The sequence below is a fragment of the Octopus bimaculoides genome, chromosome 11 (assembly GCF_046866305.1).
Source record: "Octopus bimaculoides isolate indiv1 chromosome 11, ASM4686630v1, whole genome shotgun sequence".
Classification (NCBI taxonomy): domain Eukaryota; kingdom Metazoa; phylum Mollusca; class Cephalopoda; order Octopoda; family Octopodidae; genus Octopus; species Octopus bimaculoides.
Window position 1 is genome coordinate 22,305,427 of NC_142938.1, and position 15,685 is coordinate 22,321,111.

A 15,685-nucleotide genomic window follows, 5' to 3' on the forward strand; every position below is an offset into this window, starting at 1 on the left:
GTTTGCCCAATCCAAAATCAAACCTCAGATTTCTCTACCTCCTTGCAACATAATAATTTATTTCTCTTTGTGAACTTTTTACAAGTGATAGGAAGGTCACTTTGAGTGAGGAAAGGGTTCTAAAGAGAATGGAGGGGGTGAAATAGAGGTAAACAAGTTACTTGTACACTTAGAGGTTAAGAGAGGGAGAGAGAGAGGTGGGGAACAAGAATGATTACAGTTTAGAATTGAGATAAACTGTAAAAGAGAGAGAGAGAGAGAAAGAATGTTTATGTGTGTGTGTGTGTGTAAGAAAGATGAATTACATGAATGGTTAATCATTTGTATATATGTGAGAATGGAAAGAGAAAAACAGAAATATGCAAGAGAGAATTTATTTATGGTACCAAAGAGAGTGAGAGAGAGAGAGAGAAGAGTAAGGAGAAAAGAGAATCTTGGAAAGAGAAAATGTGAGAGGAAAGTAAGTCTAAAAGAAAGGAAAGGAAGATCATAAAAGTGTGAGAAAGACACGAGATGAATATATGAGATTGGTACAAGAGAGAAAGAGTGAAATGAGACTGCGTGCATGTGTGTGTGTGTGTATGTGTGTGTGGCATATGGGTGTGTATGTGTGAATGAGAAGATGAGAATGTGAATATGAAAGAATTATTTACTATGTATGTGAGACAGAAGTGAGTGAGTATGTGTGTGAGAGAGGAAGTGTGTGTGTGTGTGTCTATGAATAAGAAAGAAAGAGAGCACATGTGTGTGTGGTGTGTGTGTATAAGATAGTTTATAGTTTATAGGTGTGTGAGAGAGAGAGAGATAGAGAGAAAGAGTCTGTGTGTGCACGTGTGTGTGTGATGGTAGGTGTGTTAGGGAGGGAGAGAAAGAGTGTGTGTGTGTGTGTGTGGTGTGGCATGCCTCTTAAAGAGAGAGAACATGTTTTCACATATGTTAATAATCTCGCCCCTCTGGCCACTACCCCCACCTCCCCACCTTGGCAGTGAGCCAAGGTGGATGTCTTTGGCGGAAGATAGCATGAAATTCTGGAATTCAGCCGTTAAACAAATCTCCCCTGTATCGCTATTCATAATAATTGTTTGTAACTATCATTGAAGAATTTCTCTATCAATCACCATTCCTGTGGTGTTGTCTTAGAATAGTATCTGTTTCCTCAGCAGTAGTTCTACCTTGGAATTTGTTTAGTTTTTTTTTTTGTTTTGTTTTTTGAGATTTATAACATCAGTTAGCCAGTTCAGTGCTAAAATTTGCATTTTGTTTTATTTATGTGTATTATTTATATTTTATTTCATTTGCTCTCGGTGTCATCATCGTTGTTGTTTAGACTGCACACACACACACACACACACACACACACGCATGTAGGTCAACCCAGACCAAGCAGACTTATAATCAAATGCATTTTAGTCATGATTATCCCATCTCTTTAGGTTGTGTTATCATCATCATCATCACCAGCACCCACTACACTCTTGGGGTGGTTGGCGTTAGGAAGGGCATCCAGCTGTAGAAACTTTGCCAGATCAGATTGAACCTGGTGCAGCCTCTGGCTCACCAGTCCTCAGTCAAAATATCCAACCCATGCCAGCATAGAAAGCAGACGTAAAACAATGATGATACATACATACATACATAAATACATGCATGAATAAATAAATGAATGAATAAATGATGTGTTTCCTTCAACTTCCATCTATTAAATCCGCTCACAGGGCTCTGGTCATCCGAGGACTATAGAAGACACTTGTAAGACTGAACCCCAAACCAAGTGATTGAGAAGTGAACTTCTTAGCCACACAGCTGTGCCTACTATCTATCTTTTACTTGTTTCAGTCATTAGATTACAGCCATGCTGGAGCACCACCATGAAAAATTTTAGTCAAACAATTGACCCCAGTACTTATTTTTAAAGCCTGGTACTTATTCTGTCGGTTTGTTTTGCCAAACTGCTAAGTTACAGGAACATAAACAAGCCAACACTGGTTGTCAAGTGATAGTGTGGGACAAATAGAGACACAAAGACACATGCACATGTAACCACATGTGAATCATTGGCGATTTTCTTCCTCCATCTTCCCTTCTATTGGACTTTCCTCTGTTTCCGAAGAAGAGCATCTACTCGAAACATTAAACCATCTTTCTTTCCTTTCCTGAGTGTCTGCTAATACATTATATGTACCACATCCTTGTGTTGTTGTTTTTTTGGATTCTTTTTGGATTTACTTTTATATATATATATATATATATATATATATATATATATATGACAAGCTTCTTTCAGTTTCCATCTACCAAAACTACTCAAAGCTTTGGTCAGCCCGAGGCTATAGCAGAAGTCACTTTCCCAAGATGTCACACAATAGAGGTGAACCCAGAACCATGTGGAATTATATTGGCTAATGTTTTCTTCTTTACTTAAAATAGCAAGGATATGTCGGCTAATGCTTCTAGCAAGACAGTTAGCCACATACAGCTTCTCCTCTCTTGTCTCATTGAGCCTTGTAGGTTTTATATGTTTTATGTCCACCCAACTCTCATTCTCTTGAAGCAGGTCATATTTTTCTGAGGAGAGTGTCAGACTTAACACTGTGAGCTAAGGAAATCCTCATCAGTTTTACAGTTTATGGCAATCCCTACTACGCTGTAGTTCCTATTGTAACACAAAGAGGACTTATCTGTCAAGAGTTGTTTGTCATGACACTAGAAGCAATACAGTATCAGTAGCACAATACAAACTGTCCACCTCTCAGCTGGTTATTTGTCAAAATTCAGAATCTGTAGAATCTGGTGAATGCACAGAAGATTTCAGAGAAGACTTCCATAAACTGAATTACTGTGAGAACTGAAGAACTTAATGTTTGAAGATCTTACCTTTTGTCTAGGCTTGAAGAAGAGAGAGAAAGTAGTGTTGTAGTTTTGGTTGTGGTACCCTGTTGACTCAGCCATTTATAGGGGTTCTTTGCTAAATTTTTAGGTGCCAGTTCTAACAAAATCTTGTTATTTCCTGTATTGGTGGTGGGGGCATATGTACTTACATACCTACAAGTGTGTGTGTGTGTATGTGTTTGTCACACTCAGCTATCATTGATAGTAAAGATATTAATGAGATTATAACCTGTCATCACATTTTGGTCTATAAGTGGCATAAATAAAACACATTTTAACCTTTTCACATTCAAATTTCTTTTGTCAAATCTAGTGCTTATTTATTCACATTTTTTTAATTAATCAAGAACTATCTTGTAACTTCATGATTTCAATGGTGTGTTTGTATATTTTTAGAATGCCATTTTAGAGTAGGTATAGCAGGTTGGATCTGGCCAGTTTTAACATAAAACAGGTAGAATATTTGGGCCAGGTATGGCTTAATTAAATGCTAAAGGGTTAATAATATAATGTATAATATATATAATTAATATATAATACTACAATAATATAACAAATTACTGCACTATTGTGTAGTGTAACTTGCACTCACTCACCAGTTATCATAGATATAATTATCGAGTAAGTAGAGATAAAAAAGATAATCATGTATTTTACCAAATTAAAAGTAATTACTTTCTTACCAAACAACATTACCCCTTTTGATAACTACTTACCTGTGACTTCCCCTATCTCTGTGATGTAAACTTACTCTTCCAAAATGATCTGGATTTATAATCTTCCATAAAAATTTCATGTTTATGTCCTAAACACCAGCTTAATATGACAGTTATTTTACTAAATCCTTCATTATTTTCAAAATTAATTCAACAGAAATATGGTAACAAAAATGCTAATAAGAGGTGCCACAATAATTTCCACATTGAGTGAATCATAATTTGTGTTCTGGGAAGTAACTGTTGTGCTAGTGTTTTCTGCTGATCCTTAGCACCACAACTAGTGACATTTGGCTTGAGATTTCACTGAACTAAATAAGATTCACATGGCTTAACAAACTTAAGGGCTGATACATGATATGTCTTCATGTGACTGAATCTCCTCTCTCACTCAACAGTTCTAATGGGAATAAGTTGTGGACAGCTCAGTAATAGTTGTAAATCTTGGTAGCTCCAGCATTCATGATCTGCACATAATCTCTGAAAGTATTTATTATAGAGGAGGAAAAAAAGCTTAAGCCTCTTGCATAGAGATTATATTACTGCTTCTACATAATTTTCAGTATTTCAGCAGGCTCATAGCCTTCATTTAACTGGGATTTATGCATACATTGAGATTCAGAAGTCTGAGAGCTTTCAAAGATGTTTCTGTAAAATTATTGTGTTGGAAATTGTCTATAAGACGAGTAAGAAATGTAAATAAGTTAATGTAGACAATTTTGTTGCTGCTTGTTAAGGTAATTTCTTTCAAAATTCCATTTTTCAACTGTTTTTTAAGCTTCTAGAGTGTTTGTACCGAGCTCTTTCAGTCCATGCAGTGATCTTGTGTTCTATTGGATTAATTTGTCTGCATAAATAATCAATTCTGTTAACACTTTAACAGTAAACTAAATTCATGCAACATAAAAGTTAAGTCCAAAAGAAACTGTTCTGAGGAGAGTCTTTTTAAGCCAAGCCTTGTTTTATCCTTCATTTAATTTTCTTATCAAAATATTAAAAAGCAGCTTCATAATTCTGCCACACTGCTATAAGTATAACTGTCCGCCTAGTGCCCAGAACACAGTCTATTTATACAAATGTATTATTGTAGTTGAGATGCACATTCTGACAATTCCTTTTGATTTTGTGATGAAGTACAATTCATCAATAAATGAGTGAAAACTATCTTAATTCCATGAATTTCTCTCACCTACTGAAACTTCTAAGCTGGGATTAAGACATTGTCAAATTATCAAATCAGAGTAGTGTTCCTTGAGAATTGTTACAATGCTAGATTTTATACAAAACATTATGCTTGACCCATCACTAATAAATACTAAAAGTTTGTTTCAAGTAAACAGCATCAAACCCATAGTTGATGCTACAATTCAATAGATATTTAGCAATTTCTGATCAGACAGCCTAATTAGGTGTAAAAACATAAAATGGTAGTTACCTTTTTTATCATTTTCACATTTCAAATAAACTATTAGAGTGAGCTTAATACTTAGGCTTGTTGATTTATCAGTGAAAACAGAAATTTTGCCATTTATCTGCTTGATATGCTGGCAGATTTCCATTTTCATATAAATGGTTATGTGATTAATTATCTGTGTAGCACTAGTGCAAGAATGTAGTCAAATTCCAATGTCAATACCGTTTTTCTTTTGAAGTTCCAATAAGCCAAAGTGATCAAAGTCTGATCTGTTATTCTGAGCTAAATAATATGCTGAAAGAAAAATTGAACAACTTGTCTTTAGGTTTGAGGTGTTCATGGAGTTTCATAATTTTTCAAAAGCATTTTCACTGGCTCTAATTTCAGTATTTAGAATAACAATGCTGTTGGCTTTTGATTGTTTGTGATGAACATTTTCTTTTCCTTGGCCTGAGAAACATCTGTAGTTCATTTGACAGACTTGAACCCTTAGAATTGCTTGTATGTTACTCTTGTTACATCTCTACTTGCTCAAGATAAAAGAAACAAACAGTGTTTGTTAAGCAGTCATGGGGTTGTTAATGAGTAATCCACAAACCACTGTCTACTATTGTAATCTTATTAATGCAACTGAGTCAGAGCAGACAGCAAAACCAGCAGTGCACATCAAGGATTAGGGACAAGTTGTCTCTGAGTGCAGGTGTGAAACAGAGCTAAATTTCCTTTTCGTTGCTAATTAAGTTAGGGCACCAAAATTGTCTTTGCCTCTGGATGCTGATAACCCTTGCAACACCACTGGACAAACTGGAAATAATATGGAAAACATTTCTCCTGATGTAATATCCTCACTATCAGTAGCTTTAATAATCTCATGCATAACTTACTCTGTTGACAAACTTTTATTTCTTGCAAATTTTGACCTTTTTTTTTCTGATGTACATCAATTTTCTGAAACCTTTGGTTTCAAAGCCTTTTCATATTCTTCTATTCTTTTACTTGTTACAGTCATTTGACTGCGGCCATGCTGGAGCACCGCCTTTAGTCGAGCAAATCAACTCCAGGACTTATTCTTTGGAAGCCTAGTACTTATTCTATTGGTCTCTTTTGCCGAACCGCTAAGTTACGGGGACGTAAACACACCACCATCGGTTGTCAAACGATGTTGGGAAGGACAAACGCAGACACACACGCACATATATATACATATACATATATACGATGGGCTTCTTTCAGTTTCCATCTACCAAATCCACTCACAAGGCTTTTGTTGACCCGAGGCTATAGTAGAAGACACTTGCCCAAGGTGCCATGCAGTAGGAATGAACCCGGAACCATGTGGTTGGTAAGCAAGCTACTTACCACACAGCCACTCCTGCGTATTAAAAGTCAATAAAAGTATTATTGACTTTTCTGAACCAGGGGTGATCACCTTGGTCAACACACTCTAAATTAAACAAATATTAAATTTACTTAAATAGTTAAATGAAATACAGGTACCAATACATTAGTATAAATGATACAAGATTATTAATACTGCACTGTAATGGTACTTGTCTGTGCAAGGTATGAGAAAACTAGCCTGGTAGCAGTTCCTGCTTATAAATAAATGCAGGTGATAAGAGGCTCTGAACCATCAATGTCCAGAAAGTCAGTTGTGTTGTACCTGAATACTCAAAAGTAGAAATGTTGAGAATAAAAATTCTATAAATAGGTTTGGAAGATTTGGAAATAGTGGATTAGAACCAATGTAGGTAGTTTGCAGGAATTCTCATCACTCAACATCTGCCCATGCATGAGTAAATCCGTCACTTAGCAAGAATTAGTTTTAAATATATAAAACAAGGTTCAAGAAGCTTCAGTATTTACAAAAAAAAAAGGTTTATGCAAAAAATTGACAGTTTACAGAGGTACCAGAGTGGTGCTTGTACCCATGGTTATCTACACTCTCAACTCAAAACATTATGAGCCAACATAGGAACCCCGGTATGGTTGATCAACAAGTTAGAAATAGCAACCAAGTCTTTCTCAATACCATACCCTTAAAAAAAAAATAACTGAATGATACATTGGATAATGTAGTCTTAGATACATTGATTTGATGGATAAAAAAAAAAAAAAACAAGGATGTCCCAGCTGGAACACTTTTATCATGTGCCTGCTTGCTCAGGTTTGACCTAGGGCTAAACAACAACAACAACTGGCCTTTAGGTCAGGGGACACCACTGAAAATTTTTCCAATCTTTAAATAATGGTTGAAGGAAGAAATACCTCTTAAGTGAATTAATTGCTTAGACTTCAATGTAAACAACAGTAGACATTGGAAGCACCATTAGAAGTCTCTCTCTATCAATTAATATATATAGAATAATTAAGTCACTCTTTTTCCAGGGTCCAGATCAGTAAAGTGTTGACCTACCGAGAATTGGACAATGACTTGAAGCAGGCTGCATTTCCTTCGCTGGTAAGTAGAGTTAATAACTTTCTATATAACCCCATGAATGTTATGAGAAATAACTTAATGACACCCTCATGGATATTAGTTGATATGCTGTCAGGTATTTTGGTAAAAATCTTGATTGATGATTTAGCTGATGTATGGGATGGGATATAGTATATGTGATATCATAGTGGATAACCTTGACTGATATCTTATAGTGATTTTATTTCATTAATGTCACATTCTCAATTTCTTGTTCCCTATCAGACTGAGGTCTTGTTCCTATTTTTTTTTTCTTGCCTTTAACCCTCCAATGTGGAGTATAGGCCACTTATAATTGAATTTCATGTCGCATAATTTTTCGCTTCTGTACTTATACTCTGCCATGAATGTCCCCCTTTCTCTAGTTCCTTTTTGTGTTCATCTACGCCACGAGTTCTTAGGCCTACCCTTCTTTCTATATTCATCCGGATTCCACTGTAAAGCACTTTTCGCTACATTTGGTGTGTCTTTTCTAATCGTGCTACCAATCCACATCCACTTATTTTTAAATATTTGCTCCCTAATTGAAACTTGATTTGTTCTTTGCCATAGCTCCATATTGCTTATGTGTTCGGGCCATCTAATTTTAAGTATACTACGCAAGCACTTGTTCCTATATAAGAAATAATTACTATTATCATCATTATTTAAGGCAGTGAAGGCAGTGAGCTAGCAGAATTGTTAGCACGCTGGGACAAATTGCTTAGCAGCATTTTCCCAACTATGTAATTCAAATGCCACCAGGGTCAACTTTGCTTTCATCCTTACAGGGCCAATAAAATAAGTGCCAGTTGAGCATTGGGTTTGATGTAATCAACTTACCCCTTTCCTGAAATTGCTGGCCTTGTGCCAAAATTTGAAACCATTATTATTCAGGAAGTGCAATCTCAGCCACAAATTACAAAGTGAAAATATTCAGATAAGCAACTTTTGTTTTCCAGCCTGACACTTTTTATACTTCATTTTATAGCACTAATTATAATTACTATTTTTATTCATTAATTTATCTATTTACCCATACAGTTTCATTTACTCCATGCCATGTGTTATAGTAAACTTAAGAAAGCCTATATTTAATTCTCTCTCACTTTAATGCTCCTTATAATTATTATTGTTGTTCATTTATTTATCTATTTAGTAACAAAGTTTTGTTTACTCCATGCCGTATGTTATGTTATAGTTATAGTGAAGTTAAGAAATGCAAATGTTCAACTCTTTTTCACTCTATAGCGCTCATTATAATTCTTACTATTATTCATTTAGTTATCTATTTAGCCACAAAGTGTCATTTATTCCGTGTTATAGCAAAGTTATGTAATCCAATTGTTCAATTCTGTTTACTCATGCTCTGAATCTTAAAAATCCCATCTCTTCAATTGTTTGCCTATTACCCATTATCTTATCCCAAAAGTTCCACTGTTTCCTCGACTATAGCCCTAATTCTTGAAAATTTCACCCCCCTCTCTCTCTCTCTCTCTCAGTTTGTTACCCACTTGCTTTGCCATGTTGATTGTTAATCAGTGGCTTTTGCTTTGTCTGTGTCTATGCTTCATCGGCTTCAGCTAGGGGATAGGGCAGTTATAGTGTTTTGTCATTCCACAGTGCACCCTCCCAACCCACCCCCACCACTTATACTGGAAGTTTTTCTCCTCTAACCTCTACTGGAAGTCTCTCTCTCCTCTAAACCTCTACCAGATGTATTTCTCCTAAGCACCTATAACAGTTACCTACACAGAGGGTAGGGCTTTGTACCAGTTGAGGAGAGATTAGAGATATAGAGGGACAGGGATAGGTGTCTTGCTGTAACTTTAGCATTGTGTTTATGTATCCAATACAATGAAGAAAAGTTAAACAAGTATCATCATAAATAATTATTATTATTTCTCAGGACGGTGAGGTGGATTTAAAGATGTTAACCAGGTGCTTGTTACCAGAATCAGATCTGATTGAGGTGAGCTGATTGTTTCCTTAAAAATTTCTTTACAGTATATTTGTACGTTCATTCAGTTCAGTGTAAATTATCTGTTTTGAGCCAATTTACCAGAGTCCTTCACAATTTACAAAGGCAATATCCATGCATGCAGATATGTATGTATATGGGGGCTGTCAACTCACAGACAAATTATCTTATTCATAGTTGTTAAAGACAATGGATGGCAGCTATGCAAGTGCTGAAATTTAAAGTCAATAATACCAAACACAACTTTGCAAAGACTCTCACTCACAAAACTAAGTAATCCAGAAACAGGCAAGAGTAAAATCTCCAGTTTCACAATGAAGTGGGTGTTATGTCAGAATTTCTTTCTCCTAGAGACATATCTAAACTAAGACTGGAGGTCTCCTGACTGTTGATTGTATTGAGTTCATCCATCCTTTGACAGGTTTTGTTTTTCACCTCACAGGGTGTCTAATGTAAACCACTCTCCTTACCAAGCAGGCTTGCTAGTGTTGCTAGTTCAGTCACCAACAGCTTGAACATGCAGCAAGTTGTACCAGGTTACATGTTACCAGTAGCTCCATGAATGATCTGACACAATATACATGCATACGTTACCTCAAGCTAAGAAAGAAGCCTTGAACTGCCAGAATCACACATACTGTCTCAAAAAAAAAAAAACACAAAGAAAACAAAAAGACACATTGGATAATGTAGCTGTGGACACCTATAGATAGAGAGAATGGTGACAGCTGGAAAATCTTTGATCACAGATCTGCTGAGATCAGATTAGCTGAGGGTTAAACAACAGCAACAACCTAATTACCTTCATCAATTAATCCACATTTAACAGGTCGACATGGGAGCTGCTGCATGATCACATGCTCTGCTAGAAATAGCAGTGAAGTAAAGGCCACATTAGTTGACTTGAGACTAAACAGCAGCAATAACAATGTCCTAAATTATCTTCATCAGTTAATCCAAATTTATTAACAATGTGATAGAGTCATGAGCTTTGCATAATGATTTAGTATGTCATTGCTAAGCTTCATTCACTCTGGAGACAGCCCATCTCAGGCAGTATATCTAACAATAGTTATTTTGTCAGCTGTGTGGTTCAGAAGTTTCTTTCCCAACCATATGATTTCATTATCAGTCTCATAATGTGGCTCCTGGGCAAGTGTCTTCTACTATAACCCCAGGTTAACCAAAGCCTTATGATTGGATTTTGTCAACAAAAACTAAACGAAACCGCACATGTGTGTGTGTGTGTGTGTGTGTGTGTGCGCGCGCTATCATATCTCTTCGTCTTGGCATTGTGTGTTAGTTGTGAATGAGCATCACTGTGATACAAGTGATGTTTATTTCCAATCTTCTGTGAATACATGTCAGGCCATGGGGGAAATAACACCTTGTTTGGAAACAAGTGAGGATTGGCTGTAGAGAGGACATCCAGCTGTGAAAAATCTACTTCAACAAATTCTGTCTGACTCATGGAAGAATGGAAAAGTGAACATCAAAAGAATAATGATTATGTTAATTTTCAGCCAAGTCTGCATTAATCCTTACTGGGGTGCTGAAAATATGCAGCCCTCGTTATAAGCAAATAAATTACTTATATTGATTAGTGCAATTGAGTGTTAAATATATAAAATTTAAAAAAGCAGGTGATAAGTAATATAGTTGTTGAAATCTAGTCTAGGAGATGATCTGGAAGAAAACTGAAGTTTTAATCTTTGTTTTTCACATTCAGTACTTAAGACATCTTAATGCTTTGCCTGTTGGATGATGGAAAGGCTAAGGAGGCATTATTGTTGGATTCTATTTAAAGCATCAGTCAGCCTTCACCTAACCTTGAGCTCAGGTCATCATCATTTTTTGGCATCCACTTTCCATGCTGGCATGGGTTGGTCTCATCAAACACATCTATGATCAGAAGTGTTCCAGTTCTAATTATCTCATCTTTTCGTGTATCCATGACTACAATGTCTAATGTAGCCTTCCTTTTTAAGGCACTAGGATATGATTTAAGGGTCATATGGCTGTGGTTTATAACAAGTTGAGCGACTATATTGTCTCCCTTAATTGGTTTCGTTTTTATCTCAGCTGTAGGGCTTGGCATCCAAAGATTTTAGTCTCAAAGCATGTGGTCCCAACAAAGATAGCATTCTGACAAGAAAACTTCTGAGTGGTTACTCAATCTGCTTACAAATAAAAGCTAAATCTCTCATGTCACACACCACTGTCTTAAAAAAAAAAGGACATTACTGGGCAATGTAGTCTTAGATACTCTAAATGAGAAGATGCATGGTTTGAGTATTTGGCTCAAGATTCTAATGTCATGAGTTTGATTCCTGGTGGTGCATTGTGTCCTTGAGCAAGACACTTTATTTCACATTGATTCAGTCTACTCAGCTGGCAAAAATGAGTAGTACTTGTATTTCAAAGGGCTAGCCTTGTTACATTCTGTGTCACATTGAATCTCCCTCCCTGAGAATTACATTAAGGGTACTTGTGTCTCTGGAATGCTCAGCCACTTGCACATTAATTTCATGAGCAGGCTGTTCTGTTGATCAGATCAACTGGAATCTATATTGTCATAACTGATTGAAAGCTATATAAAAAAAATTTTTTTAAACTGGATTGTCATAGCTAGAATGACTTTCATCATATGTCTGCTTAATCAAGGTTGAACGAGATTAAACAACAACAGAAGGGGTAGATATTGTTTTGAATTAGATATAACCATGCCTCTGCTAACTACCATTGCCTCAGTGCAAAGCTGATATTAATGGCAGAACAAGGGCACGAGAGAGAGAGAGAGAGAGAGAGAGAGAGAGAGAAACACAAGTAATGTGTGATTGAACATTGTAAATGATAATTCTCTGGTTTTTTTACAACTACAGGAAGATAAACCATGGAACTGGGAACAACTCTTCACTGAGGTTTCTTCTGAAATTGCCAATATAAAAGATAAGAACTCTCCTTCACCGATTACTGAGCTGTTATAGAGACTCTGCCTGGGCATCTTGTCTACTTTTCAGTCAAATTATCCAATGTGTGCTTTTTTTCATTGCCAAACTACATTTGTAGGAATTTTTTGGAAAGAAAATATCTTTTCAAATGGAATACTGTCAAGAATTTATATCATTAAAAGTATGCTGGAAATGCTTGCATGAGAGAGAGAGATGGAGAGGGAGTGTGTGTGTGTGTGCATGTATGCATGTGTGTATACATGCAGTGTATTTGTAAGTAAGGGAATGTCTGCGTTTTTGTGTATGCATATGAGTATAAACTGTAACCAACTTCATTAAAGCTGCTGGGAAGCGTTTTTTTGTTAATTTTATTGTTTGTTATATTTATTTATTTATTTTCAACATTGTTTTACTATGTACCTTGTATAAATAATTATGTAATGAAAGTGGAGAATATTCATTGAAATACTGACTGAAGCAGTTGTTCCTCTAATCTGAATTGGCAGTCCAGGTTTTGACTTCAGTTAGAACCACTTACATTAGTTTACATTCATTAGGAAATACATTACAATCACAAAATTCCTTTTTTTCAGTTTCTATAAACTCCAAGATTTATTATTATTATTCAGTAGTTTTATTTTTATAACATGCTTTCACTTCACTACTGAGCACAGCTCTGTGTGCCTTGGGTATGTGCTGTGGTTTGCTGTGATGCTCTTATGGTTACTGTATTGAAAGTGTTTTGCGTAGGATGTGTGCAGTGTCCAGTAGTGCAATTTTCTGTGTTATATATATTTGTAAGTCCTGGTGTTTTTGTTATGTATTTGTCTGAATATTTTTTTTTATACCTAAGGCACCTACTATGATAGGAATTGTTTCTGTTTTTAGATTCCACATTCGAGCTACCTCTATTTCCAGGTCTTTGTATTTATTATTATTATTATTACTACTACTACTACTACTACTACTACTACTACTACTACTACTACTACTACGACTACTACTAAGAAGGCAGTGAGCTGGCAGAATCATTAGCACGCTGGGTGAAATACTTAGAAGTATTTTGTTTGCCACTATGTTCTGAGTTCAAATTCCATCGAGGTCGACTTTACCATTCATCTTTTTGGGGTCGATAAATTAAGTATCAGTGAAACACTGGGGTCGATGTAATTGACTTATCCTCTCACCTAAAATTGCTGCCCTTGTGGCAGAATTTGAAACCATTATTATTATTATTATTAAGGCAGTGAGCTGGCAGAATTGTTAGCACACTGGGCAAAATGCTTAATGACATTTCGTCCATCTTTACATTCTAAGTTCAAATTCTGCCAAGGCTGACTTTGCGTTTCATCGTTTTGGTGTTGATAGATAAGAACCAGCTGAGCACTGGGATCAATTTACCCTCTTCCCCCAAACTTGCTGGTTAAAATTTTAAACCATTATTAAGGCAGTGAACTAGCAGAATCATTAGCACACAAGACAAATTGCTTAGTGGCATTTCTTCTGGCTATTTACATTCTGGATTCAAATTCCACCATGGTCAACTTTGCCTTCCATCCTTTTGGGGTCAATGAAATAAGTACCAGTTGAACACTGAGGTCAATGTTATCAACTAGCCCTCTTCTCCAAAATATCAGGCCTTGTGCATATAATAGAAAATATAAAAGACAGTGAGCTTTCAGGATTGTTAGCACACCAGACAGAATACTTAATGATATTTCTTCTAGCTTTACATTCTAAGTTCAAATTCCACCAAGGTCAACTTTGCCTTTCATCCTTTTTGGGGTTGATAAAATAAGTACCAGTCAAAATACCAGGCTTGACGTAATCAACTTCTTCCTCCCCTCAAAAACTGTTGGCTCTGTGCCAAAATTTGAAACCATTGTTATTCGTAGTATTATTAATATTATTATTATTATCATTATGTTTTTGCCTTTGCTTTGATTTATATAAGCTGCTCCAAAGTCTCAACCAGAGACACCATGATGATATACATAACAGCTGAGCACTGAGGTCAATGTAATCAACTAACCCTCTCCTCTAAAGATTTGTGCCTATAGTATATTGGACTATTATCATTTCTTCTTTTTATTATCATTATTATTATTATTTTATGTTTGACTTTTGCTTTGCATTTGTACAAGTTGAATCTAAGTCTCACCCAGAGACCTCAAGAGACAAGTTAGAAGTTCATGTAGGTGTTATGCCTAGTTTACCATATATTTGGATTTGTACATAGTGTTGTTCTAGAGAATGTTTAAGAAACCATAAGAAAATTATGTGTTTGTTTTAAAATTTAAGATCACATAGACAGTATTTTACGTAGGATATGGGCAGTTCCCATGAGCACTATCTTTTGAACTTCAGCCATTTTGGGGTTTCCTGGTATCTGAGCTAGGTAGTAATCAGCCCGTTTCACTGTCATTCCCAGGGCACCTATGACAATAGGTATTATTATTATTATTATTATTATTATTATTATTATTATTATTTAATTTTGCTTTAGTTTATATAAGCTACACTCATGTCTCAGTTGGAGATTTCTATTAAATAAGAATCAGTTGAACACTGGAGTCGATTGTAATCAACTACCCTGCTTCCCTAAAATTTCAGGCCATGTGCCTATTGTGGAAAGGATACTGGCAAAATCATTAGCTTGCCAGATGAAATGTTTAGTAGCATTTTGACAGTCTTCATGTTCTGAGTTCAAATTCCACCAAGGCTGACTTTACCTTTCATCCGTTCAGGGTCAATAAAATAAGTACCAGTCGAGCACTGAAGTTAATATTAATCACATAGCTCCCTCCCTGCAAATTTCAGACCTTGTGTCTATTGTAGAAATAACTATTATCATAGCTGTTATTGTTGTTGTTGTCATCATCATCATCATCATCGTCATCATCTTGGAGTAGTATTAACAGTGTATCAGCAGACTAAATCTCTAATAGTGTTTAGTCTGTTCTGTCATCCAAATACCATGGAGTTTGTTTTCGCCTTTCATCTCTCCAGGATCAATAAAAGGAATCCCTGGCATGCGATAAGGTCAATTTGAATCGATTGCACCCATCTCTACAAATTCGTGGTTTTCTGCTGATATAAAAACATCAGAGGAAAACTATTATAATAATTGCTATTGTCGTTGTTGTTGTTGTTCATTATTATTACAAGGTGACGGAGCGTTATATTTTAAGCTTCCATCCTAGTTCACAGTAGATTCCTTTCCATATCAGCCACTCTACTTCATACCAGCGACCACACACCATCCTCATCCAAACC

General features: G+C 35.8%; 1 protein-coding gene across 4 annotated transcripts in view; it reads left to right on the forward strand.

Moving 5' to 3' along the window:
• The window catches only part of LOC106879400 (intraflagellar transport protein 43 homolog), a 50,432-nt gene extending 37,657 nt beyond the window's left edge, over nucleotides 1-12,775 (forward strand). For all 4 annotated transcript variants that reach the window (XM_014928941.3, XM_014928942.3, XM_089360515.1 and 1 more), the window contains 3 exons: nucleotides 7,408-7,480; nucleotides 9,387-9,449; nucleotides 12,341-12,775. In XM_014928941.3, coding sequence (XP_014784427.1) covers nucleotides 7,408-7,480; nucleotides 9,387-9,449; nucleotides 12,341-12,445 — 241 coding nt within the window. In that variant the 3' untranslated portion in view covers nucleotides 12,446-12,775. The remainder of the gene's footprint in view (nucleotides 1-7,407; nucleotides 7,481-9,386; nucleotides 9,450-12,340) is intronic.
• Nucleotides 12,776-15,685: the final 2,910 nt, after the last annotated feature.